Source organism: Talpa occidentalis, unplaced genomic scaffold (assembly GCF_014898055.3).
Source record: "Talpa occidentalis isolate TD23 unplaced genomic scaffold, MPIMG_talOcc4v2.1 talOcc4.7, whole genome shotgun sequence".
NCBI lineage: Eukaryota > Metazoa > Chordata > Mammalia > Eulipotyphla > Talpidae > Talpa > Talpa occidentalis.
Genome location: NW_023605083.1, coordinates 41232650 through 41251111, shown reverse-complemented (window position 1 = coordinate 41251111; position 18462 = coordinate 41232650). Strand labels below are relative to the sequence as shown.

Genomic DNA, 18462 nt, shown 5'->3' with positions numbered 1-18462 from the left:
GCTCAATGTGTTGAGTGCAGCACTGTGAAGCTGTCCACGGCCTCTGCAGTGTGGGTTCAATTCCCGGCCAGCCAGGAAGATACCCACATGGTGCAGCAGAACCCTCCTGTCTCGCCCACAGCTCCCCTCAGTAGTGCTTTCGGTCACCTGCCTGTTCTGCTCCCTGCTCTGTCTCTGGTGAGTCCTCTCACCCTCCCATGCCTCTGGCCTGTACCCAGCTCTTGTATAAATAAATCTTAAAAAAATAATTATTCTTAGGTACTGCATACTTTTATGATGCCACTGAAATGTTATGTGTCTTCATTTAAAAAAAAATTATTTATTTATGCATACAAGAACTGGGGTATAGGCCAGAAGTGCGGGGGTGGGATGGGGTGGGAAGAGAATGAGAGGATTCACCAGAGGCAGAGTGGGGAGCAGAACAGGTGACAGGTGGACCTACCGAAATACACTGCTAAGGGGTGCAGCGGGTGAGACAGGAGAGGTCCTGTTGCACTATGTGGGTCAGCTCCCTGGCCAGGGAGCAAACTCCTGCTGCAATGGCTGCTGATAGCTTGATAGTGCTGAGACTTTAACCCCTGTGCCACCAGGGAGGACCTGTCTTGACTTTTTTTAATTTTTATTTTTAAAGATTTATTTATTTATGCATACAAGAGCTGGGGCACAGGCCAGAGATGTGGGGGGGTGAGAGGATTCACCAGAGACAGAGTGGGGAACAGAACGGGGAGATTGACTGAAGTACACTGCTGAGGGGAGCAGCTGGCGAGACAGGAGAGGTCTGCTGCACCACGGTGGGTTGCTCCCTGGCGGGCCAGGGATTGAACTTGTGCTGCAGAGGCTGCAGATTGCTTCATAGTGAGGTGCTTAACCCCTTGTGCCACCAGGGAGGCTCACTGACACTTTTTTTTTTTTAAGATTTATTTATTTATTTATACAAGCACTGGGTACAGTCAGAAGCGTGGGAGGGTGAGAGAATTCACCACAGCCAGAGCGGAGAACAGGACAAGCAGATGGCGGAAATACACTGCTGAGGGGAGCAGCAGGCGTGGCAGGAGAGGTCTGTGGCCCATGTGGGACCCTCACTGACTTTTTTTTTTTTTTTTTTTAAAGATTTATTTATTTATTTATACAAGCACTGGGTACAGTCAGAAGCGCAGGAGGGTGAGAGAATTCACCAGAGCCAGAGCGGGGAGCAGAGCAGGCAGAAGGACCGAAGTACACTGCTGAGGGGAGCAGCGGGCGGCAGGAGAGGTCTGCGCGCCATGTGGGACCCTCCTCCGGTGGCCGGGGAGCAGTCGGGGATCGAACAGGCGCTGCAGAGGCTGCGGGCAGCTTCGCAACCCAGCGCTCAACCGCTGCACCACCAGGGAGGCCCCTGACTTTTTTTTTTAATGATGAAATATATTGAAGTAAACTATCATTATTCTCTTCAACAATTCAGTATATTTTTCTTAAATAACATTATTGCAATTTATCATATGATGCCTAAATATCTTCCATTATTGAAAAACCAAATAACCAATAAACATTAAAAGAGGCTTAAGCTTATTTATAATTAAGAAAACACAAATTTATAGGGCAAAGGGATTAATTTACCCCCTTATCAAACTGAGAAAAATGAAAAGGTAGGATACTGAGTGTTGGTAAAGATTCAGCGCATTGGAACGCAAATAGATTTGCCAAAGGGAGGAAGGTAACAATATTTCTAGAAAGACAGTTTGGCATTATACATACAGTAAAACTGAAGATAAATACAACCAATGACTTCTGCCACCACAATGTGTTCCAAGAAACAAGATGTGTACCAAGAAGAACAAGTAACTACAATGACTCTCACAGCAATACTATTTGCAACAGAAAAAATAATTGAGATAACTCGTGTACATCAAAATTAGAATAAACGGTGCTATGTAAATATAATGGACTAAAACATAGTAATGTAAAATGAACAAATTAATGGTATTACAATGACATGGTCAATCTCACAAATTTCATAATATTGACATAAAGAACAAATACAGAATAACAAGCATCGTATAAGATTACTCATATAAAGTTCAAAACCAAGTGCCTGCCACTTCCTAATCTAGCTGAAGATACGAAAGTTCACTGTATCATTTTGCTACTTTAGGTATAAAATTTATGGGGGTAGGGGTAGGGAGGAGCACAGAAATCAAACACAGCTAAGTTGTGTTCTCTAGGAGTAGTTCTTCATTTGGGTGATAGATGTATGGCTTTCCTTTATATTTATTTATTAAACTCTACATATATATTTTATGTATTTTTCTAGTATATTTAGATTACAAGACAAAAAGGTAAAAAATGTGACAGGTATGTAAAAATATTTTCAATGAAAACCTGCTATACACTTGTTAAATATTATTATACAAAAATAAACTTTTTGCTTTATAACAAGCAAACATAAGAGCTTTTGCCATGCAGGCATTTTTCTTGAGATCAAGCTATCAAAATTTACCCACTGATGAGCAATTTTTGGGCTAGCAAATAATGATGTCATCTGATTTTTATGAGATAGTTCTTACACAACCATCAATTCTGAAACTTGTTCAGTTTGATGTTAGGTAGTATATTCTTTTTGAACGACTCCTGTGAGTTCCAATAAGATGCCCCAATATTCAACTGGCAAATACAGCATATGCCACTTAAAACTTTATTGTGAGAAAACTCCGGATGAAAGTTATATAATTCAAATACCACACACAATTTATTATGTTCATGTATAAACTGTGACTATTTTCTATAGGTTTTTCTGCCTTGTTAGGATTTTAGAGTATTTTTTCATAAAGCATTCAATGAAAACTTGTTCAGAATTTCATGTTTACATATTGACTTTTAATATATGTATATTAACCCATTTGATTGTCATTTTCTGTGTCATGTAAATCAATATCAAAATCTAAATCATCATCACTTTCTTCTTTATTTCCTCTGCAGCTTCTTCTATGGTTGAAGTGTACGTTATTTTCAGTATTTTCTGTCTTTTCTGGTTCTTTATTAAACCTAAAGATGGAAGAAAAAACTTCTAGTTATTTTCCAGGCTTTCATTACTAAACTTTGTAGACTGAAGAAAATTTTACACTACATTTCTTCACAACAGGATTTTAATGAAATAAGTATAGACAAAATGATCCTTGAAGACTAGCTTAAACCCAGCCAGTTATCATACTGTCATCAATAAAGTTGACTCAAAGAAATCAATAATGACATCCATAAAAGAAAAGTTGTTAGTTGATGAAAAATTTGTTTGTAATAAATAATGAATGTGAACCTCACAAATAAGTATTTTAATTTCCTAAATATGTAAGTTTAACTCTTACTATACGTAAGAAAAATTTCACAAATAATTAAAATTTTTCTATTAGGAAGAAAAAAAATCTACATTAATGTAATATACTTCAACTTAAGATTCTCAAAGCTACAGAATTTGTTTTTTTAAAAGAAACAAGCATATTAATTACTAAAAGAGTAAAACACAAACATTAAAAATAAATACTCACGGAATAACAATGTCTTCTTTCTTTCCACATTTTGCACAAACTTCAAGTTCAGATGCACATGGTCTACACATTATGTGATAAGAATCTTTCACTGTCTTTTGTAAACATTTAACACTAAAAGTGGAAAAGAAAATCAAATATTAGTTTTTGCTAATTACCTAAGATTTATTTGCTAAAATAAGGGGGTGTGGCTAAAGGTGTATGCAGAAAGTCTAAAAATCAGAACTAGATTTTAATCTCAGTTAGATATTTGTTACTTTAATTATATAGATTTTTAAATAAATTTACAGCTACAAAATAATAGTAATGGGAATTTATTTAAAACTTTTTAAAAAGACTCTTCTGCAAATAATAATAGTTTTACTTCCTTTCCTATTTGGTTGTCTTATATTCATTTTTCTTACCTAATTACTCTGGTGAGGACTTCCAATACTAAGTTGGGTGAGAGTGGTCTTCCTAGTCATCTTCTTGATCTTCCAGAAAAAGTTTTTCAGTTTTTCACCACTGAGTCTGATGTGAGCTGTGGGATTCTCCTATATGGTTTTTATGATGTTGAGGTAAGTTTCCTCTATACACACTGTGTTGAGCATTTTTATCACAAATAGACGTTGAATTTTGTTGAATGCTTTTCTGCATCTATTGAGATAGTTATAGGATTTTTCCCTCGTTTTGTTAATGTGGTATATCACAATGATTGATTTACAGAAGTTGAACAATTTCTACTTGATCATGGTATATGATTCTTTAAAAATATTGTTGAATACAGTTTGCTAATATTTTATTGAGGGTTTTATTTTAATCTGTTTATCATGGATATTGGTCTATCATTTTTTTTTTCTTGTGAAATCCTGTCTCTGGATTTGTTATCAGGGTAAATTAACTTATGAAATGAGTTTGGAAGTGTTCCCTCCTCTTCTGGTTTTTTTTTTTTTTTTTTTTGGAAGAGTATGAGAAGGATTGTTATTTGTTCTTTGACTGATAGAATTAACCAGTGAAGTCATGTGGTCCCAACTTTTGTCTGTTGGGAGGTTTCTAATTACTGATTGAACCTCCTTACTAAGATCAGTGTGTTCATATTTTTTTCTTCCTCATAATTCAGGCTTGTTAGGTTAGGCTGTATTTTTCTAGGAATTTATTCATTTCTTCTAAGTTGTTAAGTTTGTTGCCACATGATTATTTATTGTAGTCTCTTATGTTTCTTTGTATTTCTTTGGTATCAGAATATCTGTTATCACATCCTCTTTCATTTCTGATTTTATTTACTTGAGTCCTCTTTTTCTTCTTGGTAAGTCTAGATAAAGGTTAGTCAATTTTATCTTTTCAAAGAAACAGCTCTTAGTTTCACTGATCTTTTTTTATAGGTCATTTTAGATTTAATTCATTTTTTTCCACTTTTATTTGTTCCTTCCTTCCTTCTACTAAATTTAGACTTTGTTCTTTTACTCTATCTTTGAGGTACAAAGCTAAGTTGCTTATTTAAGATTTCACTTGTTTCTTGATGTATGGATTTAGTTATGAGCTTGTCTATTAAAAATGCTTTCCCTGCACTTCATGACTAACTTTGTTGTATTTCCAACTTCATTTGTTTCAAGGTATTTTTTAAATTTCTCTTTTGATGTCTTCATTGACCCACTGACTGTTCAGTAGCATGTTGTTTAATCACCACATATTTGTGAATGTCCCAGTTATTGTCCAATAATTAATTTCTAGTTTCATACCATTTGGCTCAACAAAGATGCCCAATATAATTCCAAGCCTTATAAAATTTATTAAGACCTGTTTTGTTATCTAACATTTATTTGATCTATCCTGGAGAATGTTCTGTGTGTACTTGAGAAGAATGTGTATTCAATTGTTTTGGGATGGAATGTTCTGTATAATATTGTTTAAATGTCCATACTACCTAAAACAATCTACAGGATCAATGTAATATGTAATCCCTATCAAAACCCCAATGACTTTTTTCACAAAACTTGTTTGAAACTATAAAAGACCCTGAACAGACAGACAAATCTTAAGAACAAAACTGGAGACATGGTGCTCCCTAATTTCAAATTATGTTACAATGCCATAGATAAGGTACTGGCATAAAAACATGGAGGTGGCCTCCTGGGCAAGGCACACAGTAACCCATGGAGGTGGCCTCCTGAGGCCAGGCACACAGAAACCCCCTGAAGGCAGTGGTCAAAGGGCCATACCCCCTCTAGAGCACATGCTGTGTGTGTGCCCTGAACCTGTCTGCACCTGCCTGTCCAGTAACTGCTGCTGCTACAACAAACAATCGTAAACTGGACTGGCTACATTTCAAAAACTCAACAGCTACCAATTGCCAGTGGCTACTGATTGGTAACTTTGCTGTTAGATGCAGAAACAGAAAATAAATCAATGAATTCCACATCAACTGGTAAAAAAGAATCCCATCCAAGTTACCATAATACATTTAGTTGTCCTGTCTCTGTCTCTTTCTTTTTTAAAATATAATGGGCATAAAACATTGCATTGTATATTAATTTGATATATGCATATATTGTAAAATGACTACCATGCTAAGTTTCGTTAACACACAGTATTTTTTCTTGTGATGAAAACTTTTAAGATATATTCTCTTAGTTGTCCTGTCTCTATACTTTATTGTTGGCTTGTGGCAGATTGTGAAACTTTCTTGTTTTTGATGACCTTGATGGTTTTTGGGGAAAACTGGGTAGATATTTTATAAGCAAAAAAGTGAGTTTATTAACTTAACAATGTATAGGGTCACTAAATAAAAATAAACTATTTTTATATTCTAACAATGACCACTGACTTTCTTTTGTAGAAACTGACAAGCTGATTCTAAATAATTAGAAAAAGCAAAGAATTTATAAAAATCAAAACAATGATGAAAAAGAACAACAAGGCTGTGAGATTCGTATGATGGGATCTCAAGATTTATCATATAACTGCAATGATCAAGCAGTGTGGCCTTGGTGAACGGCTAGACACACAGGTCCAAGAGTCAAAACAGAGCTGAAGAGTAGAGGCATACCTATAAAACTGACTTTCAAAAGCACAAAGGCAGTTCAACAGAAAAACGATAGTCTTTTCAACAAATGATGCTGAACAAGGGCTATCCATAAAATAAACAATAAATGGATCATAAACCCAAATATAAAGCCAATAATTGTAAAATATCTATGACTCTAGGCTAGGCAAAGATTTTTTAGCTGCAACAATAAAACCAATGTCAGGGAAGTAAGGAAATCTCCCCCTATCCTGTTGGGTTCTTCCTGGTGATTGCAGTCAAGCAATCAAACTAACAATGAATTTAGTTGTAACAGAAAACTAGTAGGAGACTAAAAATTATGAGGAGGAGAAAAAAAAATTTAACTACATACACAAGAAGAGAAGAATCTACATAGATTTGGATACCAAAGACAATGAGGAAAAGGGTGGGTTGCGGGGAGTATAGATCTTGAGCTAAGGATTGGTGTAGGGACTTGGGACTTGAGGACAGAAGCGATGGACTCACATGATAAGGAAAGGGTGATTCGTATGACAAATACCAGATGGTTTGTAATTACATATTTGCCCTGCCATGTAGATAGTTTTCCCAATAAACTGGTTATTTCTCATAAAATCGCTAATTCTAAGTATACCTTCAATTTTCATTCTTCTAAAGTAGTTAAGGGAGTGGTACAATTTCCTGTGAGCTGCAGAGCCTAGACTGATTTCAGTTCGAAATAATCCACATGCTAAAGTGAGAATTTTGGGAAAGCTTGCTACAAACATTTGGGGACTGACCAATTAGACAGATCTTTACCAAAATAAAAAATCTCTTTACTTTGAAAAACAAATAAAGAAAATTAAAAACAAACAAGTCAGATGCTGGTGGAAAATATTTCTAAAACATGTATCGGAGACATTATTTGTACCCACTAAAGAACTTACAAAATTTGACAATAAGTAAGTAAACAAACCAATTCAAAAATATGAGCTAAAGAACAGAAACTTCACCAAAGAAGATTAAAAAAAAAAAAAAAAGCAAAAAGAGCACATGAAAAGATGCTTAGTATCACTGGTTACCAGAAAATTGCAAACTAAAATCACAATGAGATTCATTCAGTTACTTACTTAAGGCTAAAAAAAGAACAAAATAAAACTAAAAGAAATAACCACCCTGACAATCCTAATTGTTGATAAGGATGAAGAACATCTGGAACACTCACACACTTTGAAAATCAGTTTGACAGTTTCTTATAAACATATTTTTAACATACAATCCAGCAATCTCACTGCTAAATATTTGCTCAAGAGAAACGAAAACATATGTTCACATAAAACCTCGTACATGAATGTTTATGGAAGTATAATTAATTTGTAATCATCAAAGAATAGCAAAATCTAAATGTCTATCAACAGGTGAATGGATGATCTATCTGTGGCACATCCTTACAATAGAATACTGCTCAGCAATATAAAATGGACCACACAACATAGGTGAACATTAAATTCTCTATGTCCATACTATCTAAAACAATCTACAGGATCAATGTAATATGTAATCCCTATCAAAACCCCTATGACTTTTTTCACAAAACTTGTTTGAAACTATAAAAGACCCTGAACAGACAGACAAATCTGAAGAACAAAACTGGAGGCATGGTGCTCCCTAATTTCAAATTATGTTACAATGATATAGATAAGGTACTGGCATAAAAACATGGAGGTGGCCTCCTGGGGCCAGGCACACAGAAACCCCTTGAAGGCAGTGGTCAGAGGGCAATACCCCCTCTAGAGCAAGACTACCCACTATGATGCCACACATATTACATAAAGGTAAAAATATAGGGAAAGAAAACATGAATGTTTGCCAGGGATTGGGAGTGGGGAGAGGAATGACTACAAAATGGCATGAAGGTTTTGGAGGAATGAAACTGTTCTATATGTTGATTGCACTGTTGGTCTCACAACCATATTTTGTTAAAAGTACATACTACCAAGAGTGATTTTCACTGCATATAAATTATACACTCACGAGACATAGTTGGGAAAAATAAATTAGAATTAAAAAGAAATTTGGGGCCTCCCCAGTGGTGCAGCAGGTTGGGCACAGTGGGCTGAGCGCAATGCTGTGAAGCTGCCCGCACCCTCTGCAGCGCCGGTTCGATTCCCGGCCAGCCAGGGCGATTCCAACATGGCGCGGCAGACCTCTCCTGTCTCGCCCGCTGCTCCCCTCAGCGGTGCTTTCGTCTGTCTGCCTTTTCTGCTCCCCGCTCTGTCTCTGATGAATCCTCTCACCCTCCCATGCCTCTGCTGTACTCCAGCTATTGTATAAATAAAAAATAAATATTTTTTAAAAAATAATTGAAAAGAAATTCTTTGATATACAACCTAAGTGAAAATAATTATTAAATGCTTGCTCAATTACTTTGTATGTTTGTGTTTCATCTTTCAAAAAAGCTTTACTTAATTGCTCTGCAATAAAAGTTTATGCCATCAGAACATGTGCACACACCTAACAGATAAAGAACAGATAATGGTTTAATAACCCAAATGGATTAGGAAAATTTTAACAGTGTTTTATGGCTTCAATTTTCATTTTAGCTTTTAAATAATTTTAAGGAAAGTATCCTGGCCAGGTTCATCTGAGGCTTTAAGCAAAAATAGAATGTGTTTTTATTTCTATGACTATGTTTGTTCATTCTGTGGATTTCTGGAGTAAACCAATCCTTAAGTTATTCAAATTGTTAGTTCAGGGACAAAATCATATTTATAAAACTGTTAATGTTAAAATTTACACGTGAAATAGGCTTTAAAATGGGAAACCTGGGGCCTCCAGGGTGGCGCAAGGGGTTAAGCACTGCAGTATGAAGCAATCTGCAGCTTCTGCAGCAAGTTTGATCCCCAGCCAGGGAGTAGACCACCCACATGGCACAGCAGACCTCTCCTGTCTCGCCCACTGCTCCCCTCAGCAGTGTTATTTCAGTCAGTCTGCCTGTTCTGTTCCCCACTCTGTGTCTGGTGAATCTTCTCACTCCCCAGCATCTCTGACCTGTGCCCCAGCTCTTGTATGCATAAATAAATAAATCTTGGGGAAAAAAAAAAGGGAAACCTTTAGGGCTCTCAAATCAAAATATCCCAGGTTCTACAGCCTCTCGCCCATCTAGTCCTCTAAATAGCTACTCTTCAAACTGGCTCAAACACCTGCACAACTTTTTAAAATGTAGATTTGAGATTCACCCATTATTTACATAGTCAGAAAAAACAAACTCTTAAGAGAAATTCTCAAGCACACAATCATCTGAGGACTCCTTCCAGATCAAACACTGCTTTTGTTGGGGGTTGGGGGGGATCATAGTTCCTATTGCTGGTTGAGATAGTATTGACCAATTTGGAAAGAATTTGGAAAGAGGGGAATTCTATGGCAAAAAGAATTATGCCCTTTTCAAATTTAAATTTATTCTGAAAATCAGGTTTTGTTAAGATAGTTGCCCCGTGGGCCTCCCCTGGTGGCTGGGCTGCGAAGCTGCCCGCAGCCTCTGCAGTGCCAGTTTGATCCCTGGCCAAGGGCGAAGGTCCCACATGGCGCACAGACCTCTCCTGCCGCCCACTGCTCCCCTCAGCAGCATACTTCGTCAGTCTGCCTGATCTGCTCCCAGCTCTGGCTCTGGTGAATTCTCTCACCCTCCCTCGCTTCTGACTGTACCCAGTGCTTGTATAAATAAATAAATAAATCTTTAAAAAAAAGAAAAAAGATAGTTGCCCCGTGACTATAAATGTATTTCTCATAAAATAAAATACTAGATGTACATATAACATTTTTTAAATGTTTCCTTTTTATATATGTGAAATGTTTGTTAAAATGTAAATTATATAAATTTTATAAATTTACAACATTTTAGTTTCTCTCATAAAAGTAGAAACTTTATATTCTTTCTCTTTCAAACACTTAATCCAGGTTTTATGGCTTCACAGGGAGTAGAGTGAAAGGTTTTAAATGTAATAGAATTTCTGCATTTTTTTCACCTCAATACTATATTTGTTTCATTAAAGAATCTTGATCTTAAGCATGAGAAGGATTTAGATATTTTGATGATAAGAGATATTTACTTCAATTGTCATGAAACCCCTAAGAATCTTGAAATATCTTTTAAAATAGATACAGATTTTTAAATCACTACTGAGTACTTTTTCTGATAAAATGCATGAGTGAAAAAGTTTAAAATCATCTAAATATAAATTTTACCCAATTTACTTATGAGTATTTTTTAATCCATTACCAATAGAACTTCAGAAATATTAAAATAATAATTTTTGTCTCTTTTCACTTCTCCAAGGAATGTCATTCCCAGAAACAATAAATCTTAACCATACATACAAAACCAATCATTTAAATGCAAATTGTGGCCAATTAAAACATAGGTCACTCCTATATACTATGTTTACTGACAAAAGAGACAGTAGTAAACTTTACAATAATGTCACCGTTTTTTGCTTTTTTTTTTTTTTTTTTTTTAACAATGAAAAAGACTAAAGGAAAGAGAGCTAATAAATGTTCACTACATAGTTAAGGATGAAAATCAGAGACAAAATTTGAAGTTTTTAATAGATCACTATGATAAATACTAGAAAATATTATTTTGGAAATAGTACAATGATTTGGGAAACAGGAGAACCACATTCTAGCTTTGACATGTCCTTGCCATAGAATCTTTGAAAGTCACCTTAAGCTCTGAGTCTAATTCTTTATAATGGGTATTAAAAGTGCTGGCAGCTTAACAAGAACAAAGACAATGGCACATGAGAGGTAGCAGAATATGCCACCCCCAAAATACACCTCTTTGCATAAGGATTACCTTGAGCTGTTTTGCTTTTTTTTTTTAAAGAGACAGCAAACCCATAAAAGAAATATTTATAGTTATAAGGAAAATCTATATTTCTAAGGGTGTCTGTCTGCCCATCTGTACTGGGAAGAGGGAAATAACTAAATCTACAACTTCCTTATCAATGGAGAAAGCACAGACTTAAATGCGACTAACAACCATACACTGGTTTATTATGTTTTAGCTCATAACCTCCCATAACTGCCCTCAAACCAAACATCTTTTAGGGACTCTTTTCCTGGGTATCTCCCATGTATAAAGGGGGTAATTATGTTATAAATTTCTGTTTATTTTTCTCCTGTTAATTAATTTGTCTTATTACAGGGTGAGCAGAGGAGTAACTCAGCCAAGAAACTAGAAGAGTAAAGAGAAAATTATTTTTCCTTCCCTACACTGCAAATTGTACTAGTAATCATTGTATTTATAATTGTCATAGTTAAGTAACAAAAATAAGAAGGCCACAGACTTTTTGACAGCATCATTATGATAGTAACATGACTTTTTTTAAAAAAAAGATTTATTTATTTATGCATAGAAGTCCAGAGGTTCAGGGGTGAAAGGAGTCACAAGAGTGGGGAACAGAACAGACAGACCTACTGAAATTCACTGCTGAGGGGAGCAGCCGGCAAGACAGGAGAGGCCTGCTGGGCCATGTAGGTTAGCTCCCTGGTCAGGGAGCCAAGTCAGGCCTCCGCAATGACAGCCTGATAGCACTGAGACTTAACCCCTAGGGTCACCAGGGAGGCCCAGTAACATGACTTTTGATATTACCTATTTATATCAACATTTAAAAGACATTTATAACTCAGCAAACTAATATTTTCAAATGACCAGTACTAAAGAGTACATTTAGACTTAATGATATACGTTGTTTATATTTAATCATTTATTTATATATTAATATCATTAATTAAATAATTATTTTTAAAATGTCTCAGTTTTCAAATCCAATACAATAAATATCAACAGTGTAACTAATAAACCCAAACAAATCAAACTCTGTAGCGTTCTCAGTAAGTTTTAAAAGTGTAAAATATCCTGAGAATTAAACATTTGAGAAACTCTAGGCAATAAATACTGAGGAGAAAAGGACTGATCTTATTTTTTGTAGTATTTATCTTGTTTTACTCTGCCACAAATTTTCTGGCACTGCCCTTATTTCCTGTTACATGATTATACTTTAACCTTTATCATAACTCAGCTGCCTTTGTAATACTCTCACATGTGATGATTAGGTCCTTTCTTAAACTGTGAGCTATGATACTCCACCCTGGGTAGACAAGTAATAGAAACTCAACACTGACACAGTTCCATAAAGCCACATTTCCTGCATTGGCTCTACGTTATCTGTGCTAACATAAAAGATTCTGAAAGCATACTAAGGGATTATAACATACACTATTTAGAAAATGATTTTAAGAAACAATATCTTTAAATTCCAAAGTTTTCAGTACAGAAGTTAAAATTCACTTCAACCCTACATTACATTTTTCAAAATAAGTAAAGAAATTGTCCTACATCTTCTTATAGCACAGTTGATCTGACAAGAATAATTCTTAAAAGAGTACAAAATATTCACCTCCAACCAAGAGTAGTTTAGGAGAAAATATAAATTATTAAAAACTGTAAATAATTTTAAATCAAAGCATGCTGTATCAGTCAATATTAATGTCAAAAAGTAGGCTTCATGTCCAAGGGAACAACTGACAAAAATGAAAACATCGGTATTATCTTTAAATAGTAAGGACCATGGTACAGATAAGAATTAAATCAGAGTAGAGAGTCAAAATATACTATAATACGACGTGAAGAACAACTTATGGCTGAAACTCCACTCCAGGACATCTTAATACTCATGAAACATAGAGACACAACTCTCCTATCACATTCAGAGCCTCAACCTATCGCGAGACATTCTGAAACTGAAAAGTATAACCAAAGAGCTCAAACTATATAGTTTATTCTCACACTGGTACACCTGGAGGGACTTTGTCCGTAACAATTCTTACTTTCATTTTGTAAGAGAAGAAAAAAAAAAAACCCACCTGATTAACCCATTTTTTAAGACTAAAAATCAAATGACTATATCTTGTTTTCTCTTCATCAAATGTATATTCAAAGCAAACAGAAAATCTCTGTGATAGGCAACAACGATTAACATTCATAGTTCACCAATATATAATGAAAAGAAAGAGAAACTGAAATGAGTGAACAAATAGCACTACTTCTGTTTTCGCCCTCAGTGTAAAACATGCCCCATCTCTATCCCCATCCCCACTTAAGCCTCCTGCTGCTAGAAACCTTGTTGCTGTTCTAACCAGCTTCTCCCTTCTCTACTACTATGGGAATATTAAAACTGCATTATTGGTGATTTTTTTTTTAAAGTGATTCTGAGTCTTTTTTTTTTTTTTTAAGTTTTTTTATTTATTTATACAAGCACTGGGTACAGTCAGAAGCGCGGGAGGGTGAGAGAATTCACCAGAGCCAGAGCAGGAAATAGAACAGGCAGACTGACGAAATAACATTGCTGAGGGGAGCAGAGGGCGGCAGGAGAGGTCTGCGCATCATGCGGGACCCTCCTCCGTGGCCGGGGAGCAGCAGGGATTGAACCAGTGCCGCAGAGGCTGCGGGCAGCTTTGCAACCCAGCGCTCAACCGCTGCGCCACCGGGGAGGCCGATGATTTTTTTAATAGCTAGGAAGAGATAAGAAGCAGACTAGAGATTTTAACACCAATGGGGATATTTGCCTACCATGTTGCAAATTCATAGAAAAAGGTTGTTTGCTTACCTGAACATAAGATACAAGTTTTCAGGTAACAAACTAGGCATTTCAGAACTTGCAAGTAAGGTACTTGTTCAGATAAAATAAAGAATAATAAGCAGGGCTATTTTATGTGGTACTCGTCTCAGCAATAGAGAACTTCCATAAACAAGACAGGGGACTTATGTAAAAATTAATATATTATTAAGCTCAGGTAAAGAAGGGAAAAGGAATCTTTGAATGAATAGCACAACACTGAGAAATCACTGTGGGAAAGTATGAAAACATGAGATCAATTTGCATTTGAATCTTAACTCCAACTGCTTTACTGTCTGATCTTGGGTGAAGACATTTAATCCTCTGAGACCAGAATAAAGAATCCATTTCATTTCTTGTCTTGCATTTCTAGAGGAAGGGGACAGTCCTTTAACCCCACATGTTTCTAGTACATGCAAATAAAGTAGCTGTCAAAAACAAGCTTGTGAAAATCCTACAGCATGTCATCTCACTAATAGGAAAAGGAGAAAAATTGTCTTTTCTGTCATGTGCGAACACAATATGCTTTTTGCATCCCATGGATGAAACAGGTAAGTCTGAAGAGTTTAGAAGTCGATTCTTTTTCTTGGATCTAATGTTTAGTATTAGATCCCAGAGGCCATAGAAATTTGCTAAGGGTTTATCATTCATTTACAAGTCAAAGGAAAGAAAGAAAAGGCTTCAATTTCCCCAATAGTCTACATTATTACTTCATTTAAAAAAAAATTGTTCCTCTGATTTAAAATAATCTGTTTTTGCTTTGTTGTGTTTTGTATTGTTAGTATTTTTTTTACACTGATGTCTTATTTGGTTCCCCTATAGTCCTGCTATAAGTGAAACCATCCGATATTTTTCTTCTTCCTTCTGGCTTATTTCACTGAGCATACTTCCTTCTAGCTCCATGCACATTGCTGTGAATGGCATGAGTTTATCTTTTTTGATTGCTGAATAATATTCCATTGTATATATCAGAGGGTGGGAGGGAGGAGCACAGGGTACTGCAGCGATGATGCACGGGTGCACTGGTGAAGGAAATGCTATGGGGACTATACTTGAGGGGGTGAGGGGAAGCAAATACTGTTTCAAAATGAACAATGATGTAAAAAATTTTAAAAAATTATAATATAAAAAAAGTTACTTAATAAATAGCCCTTTTTCATCCTACATTATTTGTGGCAAAAGACAGATAGGCAAATGATACAATATTCAACATTTTTACCCAGGACATTAATCAGGGCATTAGAATGAATCTTTAAGGGCCTCCCCGGTGGTGCAGCGGTTGAGCACTGGGTTACAAAGCTGCCCGCAGCCTCTGCAGCATCGGTTCGATCCCTGGCCACGGGGTGAGGGTCCCACATGGCGCGCAGACCTCTCCTGCCGCCCGCTGCTCCCCTCAGCAGTGTACTTCGTCACTCTGCCTGTTCTGCTCTCTGCTCTGGCTCTGATGAATTCTCTCACCCTCCCGTGCTTCTGACTGTACCCAGTGCTTGCATGCATGCATGCATAAATAAATAAATAAATAAATAAATAAATATTTAAAAGAAACATTTGGTGTCAAAGCAAACTTCTTATAAAAAGTCCTAGTAAGGGACAAATTTAATTCATAATCAACTAGCTTAAACAAAATATTTAATATGTCAAACTAAGCTATGCTACGATCAGCATCTTTCCTTAATGGGTTTAGATCCCTTACAATGTTTGGACTTCATATGCAGAAAAAACAATGTGGATCTCGGTGAGTTATACTGTCTACAACACTCTTAGTACTGGATTAGAGTTTGAAAGCTGGGCTTTCCAAAATGACTAATAGGACACATGTTCAGGATAATCTGAAATTCATGATGTGTTAGGCCAAGGGAGTGACCTCATAAGTAAAATGTTCAAACATTTGTTTTGACTAGCAGTTTCTTAATCTCACATGAGTTGTCATTTGTTTCATATTAACTTGAGCTACTTTATTCCTAAAGACCTTCCTTCAATATTCATTATTTGTACAGTATTATATTTCTTTCATTTTGCATTCATTATGAACATTTTTTACACATGAAGATATCTTATGGTGAACCCCATATAACTCAGGGAGATGTAGAACAGCAATTCCTGAGGTCTACTTTAGCTCTTATCTCCCTGACCCAACTGAGATCTCTAAAGCCTCTGGGTCACTATACTATGCCCCAAGTTAGTTAGTGGTAAATTGACAATGACCTCCCTGACCCCAAGGACTTCAGTGACTTATACAAAACAGGACAGACTTGCTGATCTTCGGTTCCTTATGTCCACATTCTTAAAGGTTGCTGTGTTTTAAGTTTTCTGGAACTAAATATAAGATTTATTATTAACACTGTTTCCTTTTACTTCTGAATAAACAAAAGTGCTTTCTTCTGAAGAAAATATTTGTTCTCCTAGGATTTAAAGTACACAAATTCTTGTAGAACCATAATTATATTAAGACCATAAGCAAAGAAAATTTGTTCAATAAATGGTGCTGGGAAAACTGGGTTGCTACATGCAAGAAAACGAAGCTTGACTACTACCACACACCATGCACAAAAACCAACTCAAAATGGACTAAAGAACTAGACATAAGACCTGAAAGCATTAAATACATAGAAGGAAATATAGGCGAAACACTACATGACATACATCTCAGCAACATAATTAAAGACTCATCACCCAAAGCAATGATAGCGAAAACAAAGATGAACAGCTGGGACTACATAAAATTAAAGAGCTTCTGCACAGCAAAAGAGACAGTAACCAAAATAAAGAGACACCCCACCGATTGGGAGAAAATTTTAGCACACAACACTAATGATAAAGGACTGATCACAAAAATCTACAAAGAGCTGATGAGACTCAACAAAAACAAAGTAAATAAACCAGTCAAAAAATGGGCAAAAGAGCTAAAAAGGAACTTCTCCAAAAAGGAAATGCAAATGGCCAACAGGCATATAAAAAAATGTTCAGCATCACTTGTAATCAGGGAACTGCAAATCAAAACTACAATGAGATACCATCTTACACCAGTGAGAATGGCACATATTAAAAAAACTAGCAACAACAAATGTTGGCAAGGATGTAGAGAAAAAGGAACTCTCCTGCACTGCTGGTGGGAGTGCAAAATGGTCCAACCACTATGGAAAGCTGTGCGGAAATTCCTCAACCTGCTAAAGATGGAGCTTCCATATGATCCAGCAATTCTACTCCTAGGTATTTACCCAAAGGACACAGAATCCTTAATTCAAAAGGGCACCTGCACCCCTATGTTTATAGCAGCACTATTTACAATAGCTAAGCTATGGAAACAACCCAGATGCCCAAAAATAGATGACTGAATCAAGAAGATGTGGTACATATGCACAATGGAGTATTACTTAGCAATCAAAAACTCATGCAATTTTGCAGCAACATGGATGGCGCTGGAAGGGATCACGCTCAGTGAAATAAGCCAGAAAGAAAAAGAAAAATACCAGATGGTCTCACTCATAGCACGAATTTAGAAAACCTAAATAAGGGACCAGGAAAAAGACTAATTATAATAAAGTAAATATCAAAATCAACAAGCAACTGTAAACCAGAGACACACTAAGGTGGGATGGAGGGAAGGGGGAGAGATTAGGATCAAAATAAGGTGGGGGGGAGGAATTGTACAGGGAATATAACCAAGATGAAAAGGCATACATTGTGCAAAAATGAAAAATGATGTAAAAAATACATAAAATTAAATTTTTAAAAAAGACCATAAGCAATATACAAAGAGGGAAAATCGAGGAATTGTCTAAAATAAGTAAGTTCAGAAATTATACACCAAATCATAACATCCAAAAAAATTATAACTGATATAATCATAGCATTCCAAAGGATAATAATTGATATAATATTTATAGAGGGGCACATTCATAATGAAGATAAACATAAGATGTGGCATATATTAGCTAAGAGATTTAGAGATTAAAATGCAAATAACGGTTAAGGCAGGAAATCTTTTAAAAGAATTTTAAAATCTGCTATAAGACTAATAGTAAAACTCTATAACTATTTAGATATTTATTAAGATAATTTGAAATCTTTTAGGAAACAGTGTTATCAAAAGAAAAATGGAGATTTGTGATGAAATCTCAAAATACCTTTATAGAAAGATGTGTTGAAAATATTCACAAAACTACCAATCTTATATTAGGAATATTAGCTAAAACTATAAAGTTTATAGAATAACCAGCATCTAATTTCTATGACAGAAAGTACAGTTAATTCAGTCATGGAAATCTAGCCCTGGATATCTCAA

The 18462-nt window shown here is 35.7% G+C and overlaps 1 protein-coding gene across 1 annotated transcript in view; it reads right to left on the bottom strand.

The window, feature by feature from the left end:
* Positions 1 to 1447: 1447 nt before the first annotated feature.
* Positions 1448 to 18462, bottom strand: part of CUNH9orf85 (chromosome unknown C9orf85 homolog) — a 44594-nt gene continuing 27579 nt past the window's right edge. The window contains exons 3-4 of the mRNA XM_037493434.2: positions 3519 to 3632; positions 1448 to 3021 (exon numbers count right to left, since the gene is read on the bottom strand). Of these exons, the coding sequence (XP_037349331.1) occupies positions 2868 to 3021; positions 3519 to 3632 (268 nt within the window). The 3' untranslated portion in view covers positions 1448 to 2867. The remainder of the gene's footprint in view (positions 3022 to 3518; positions 3633 to 18462) is intronic.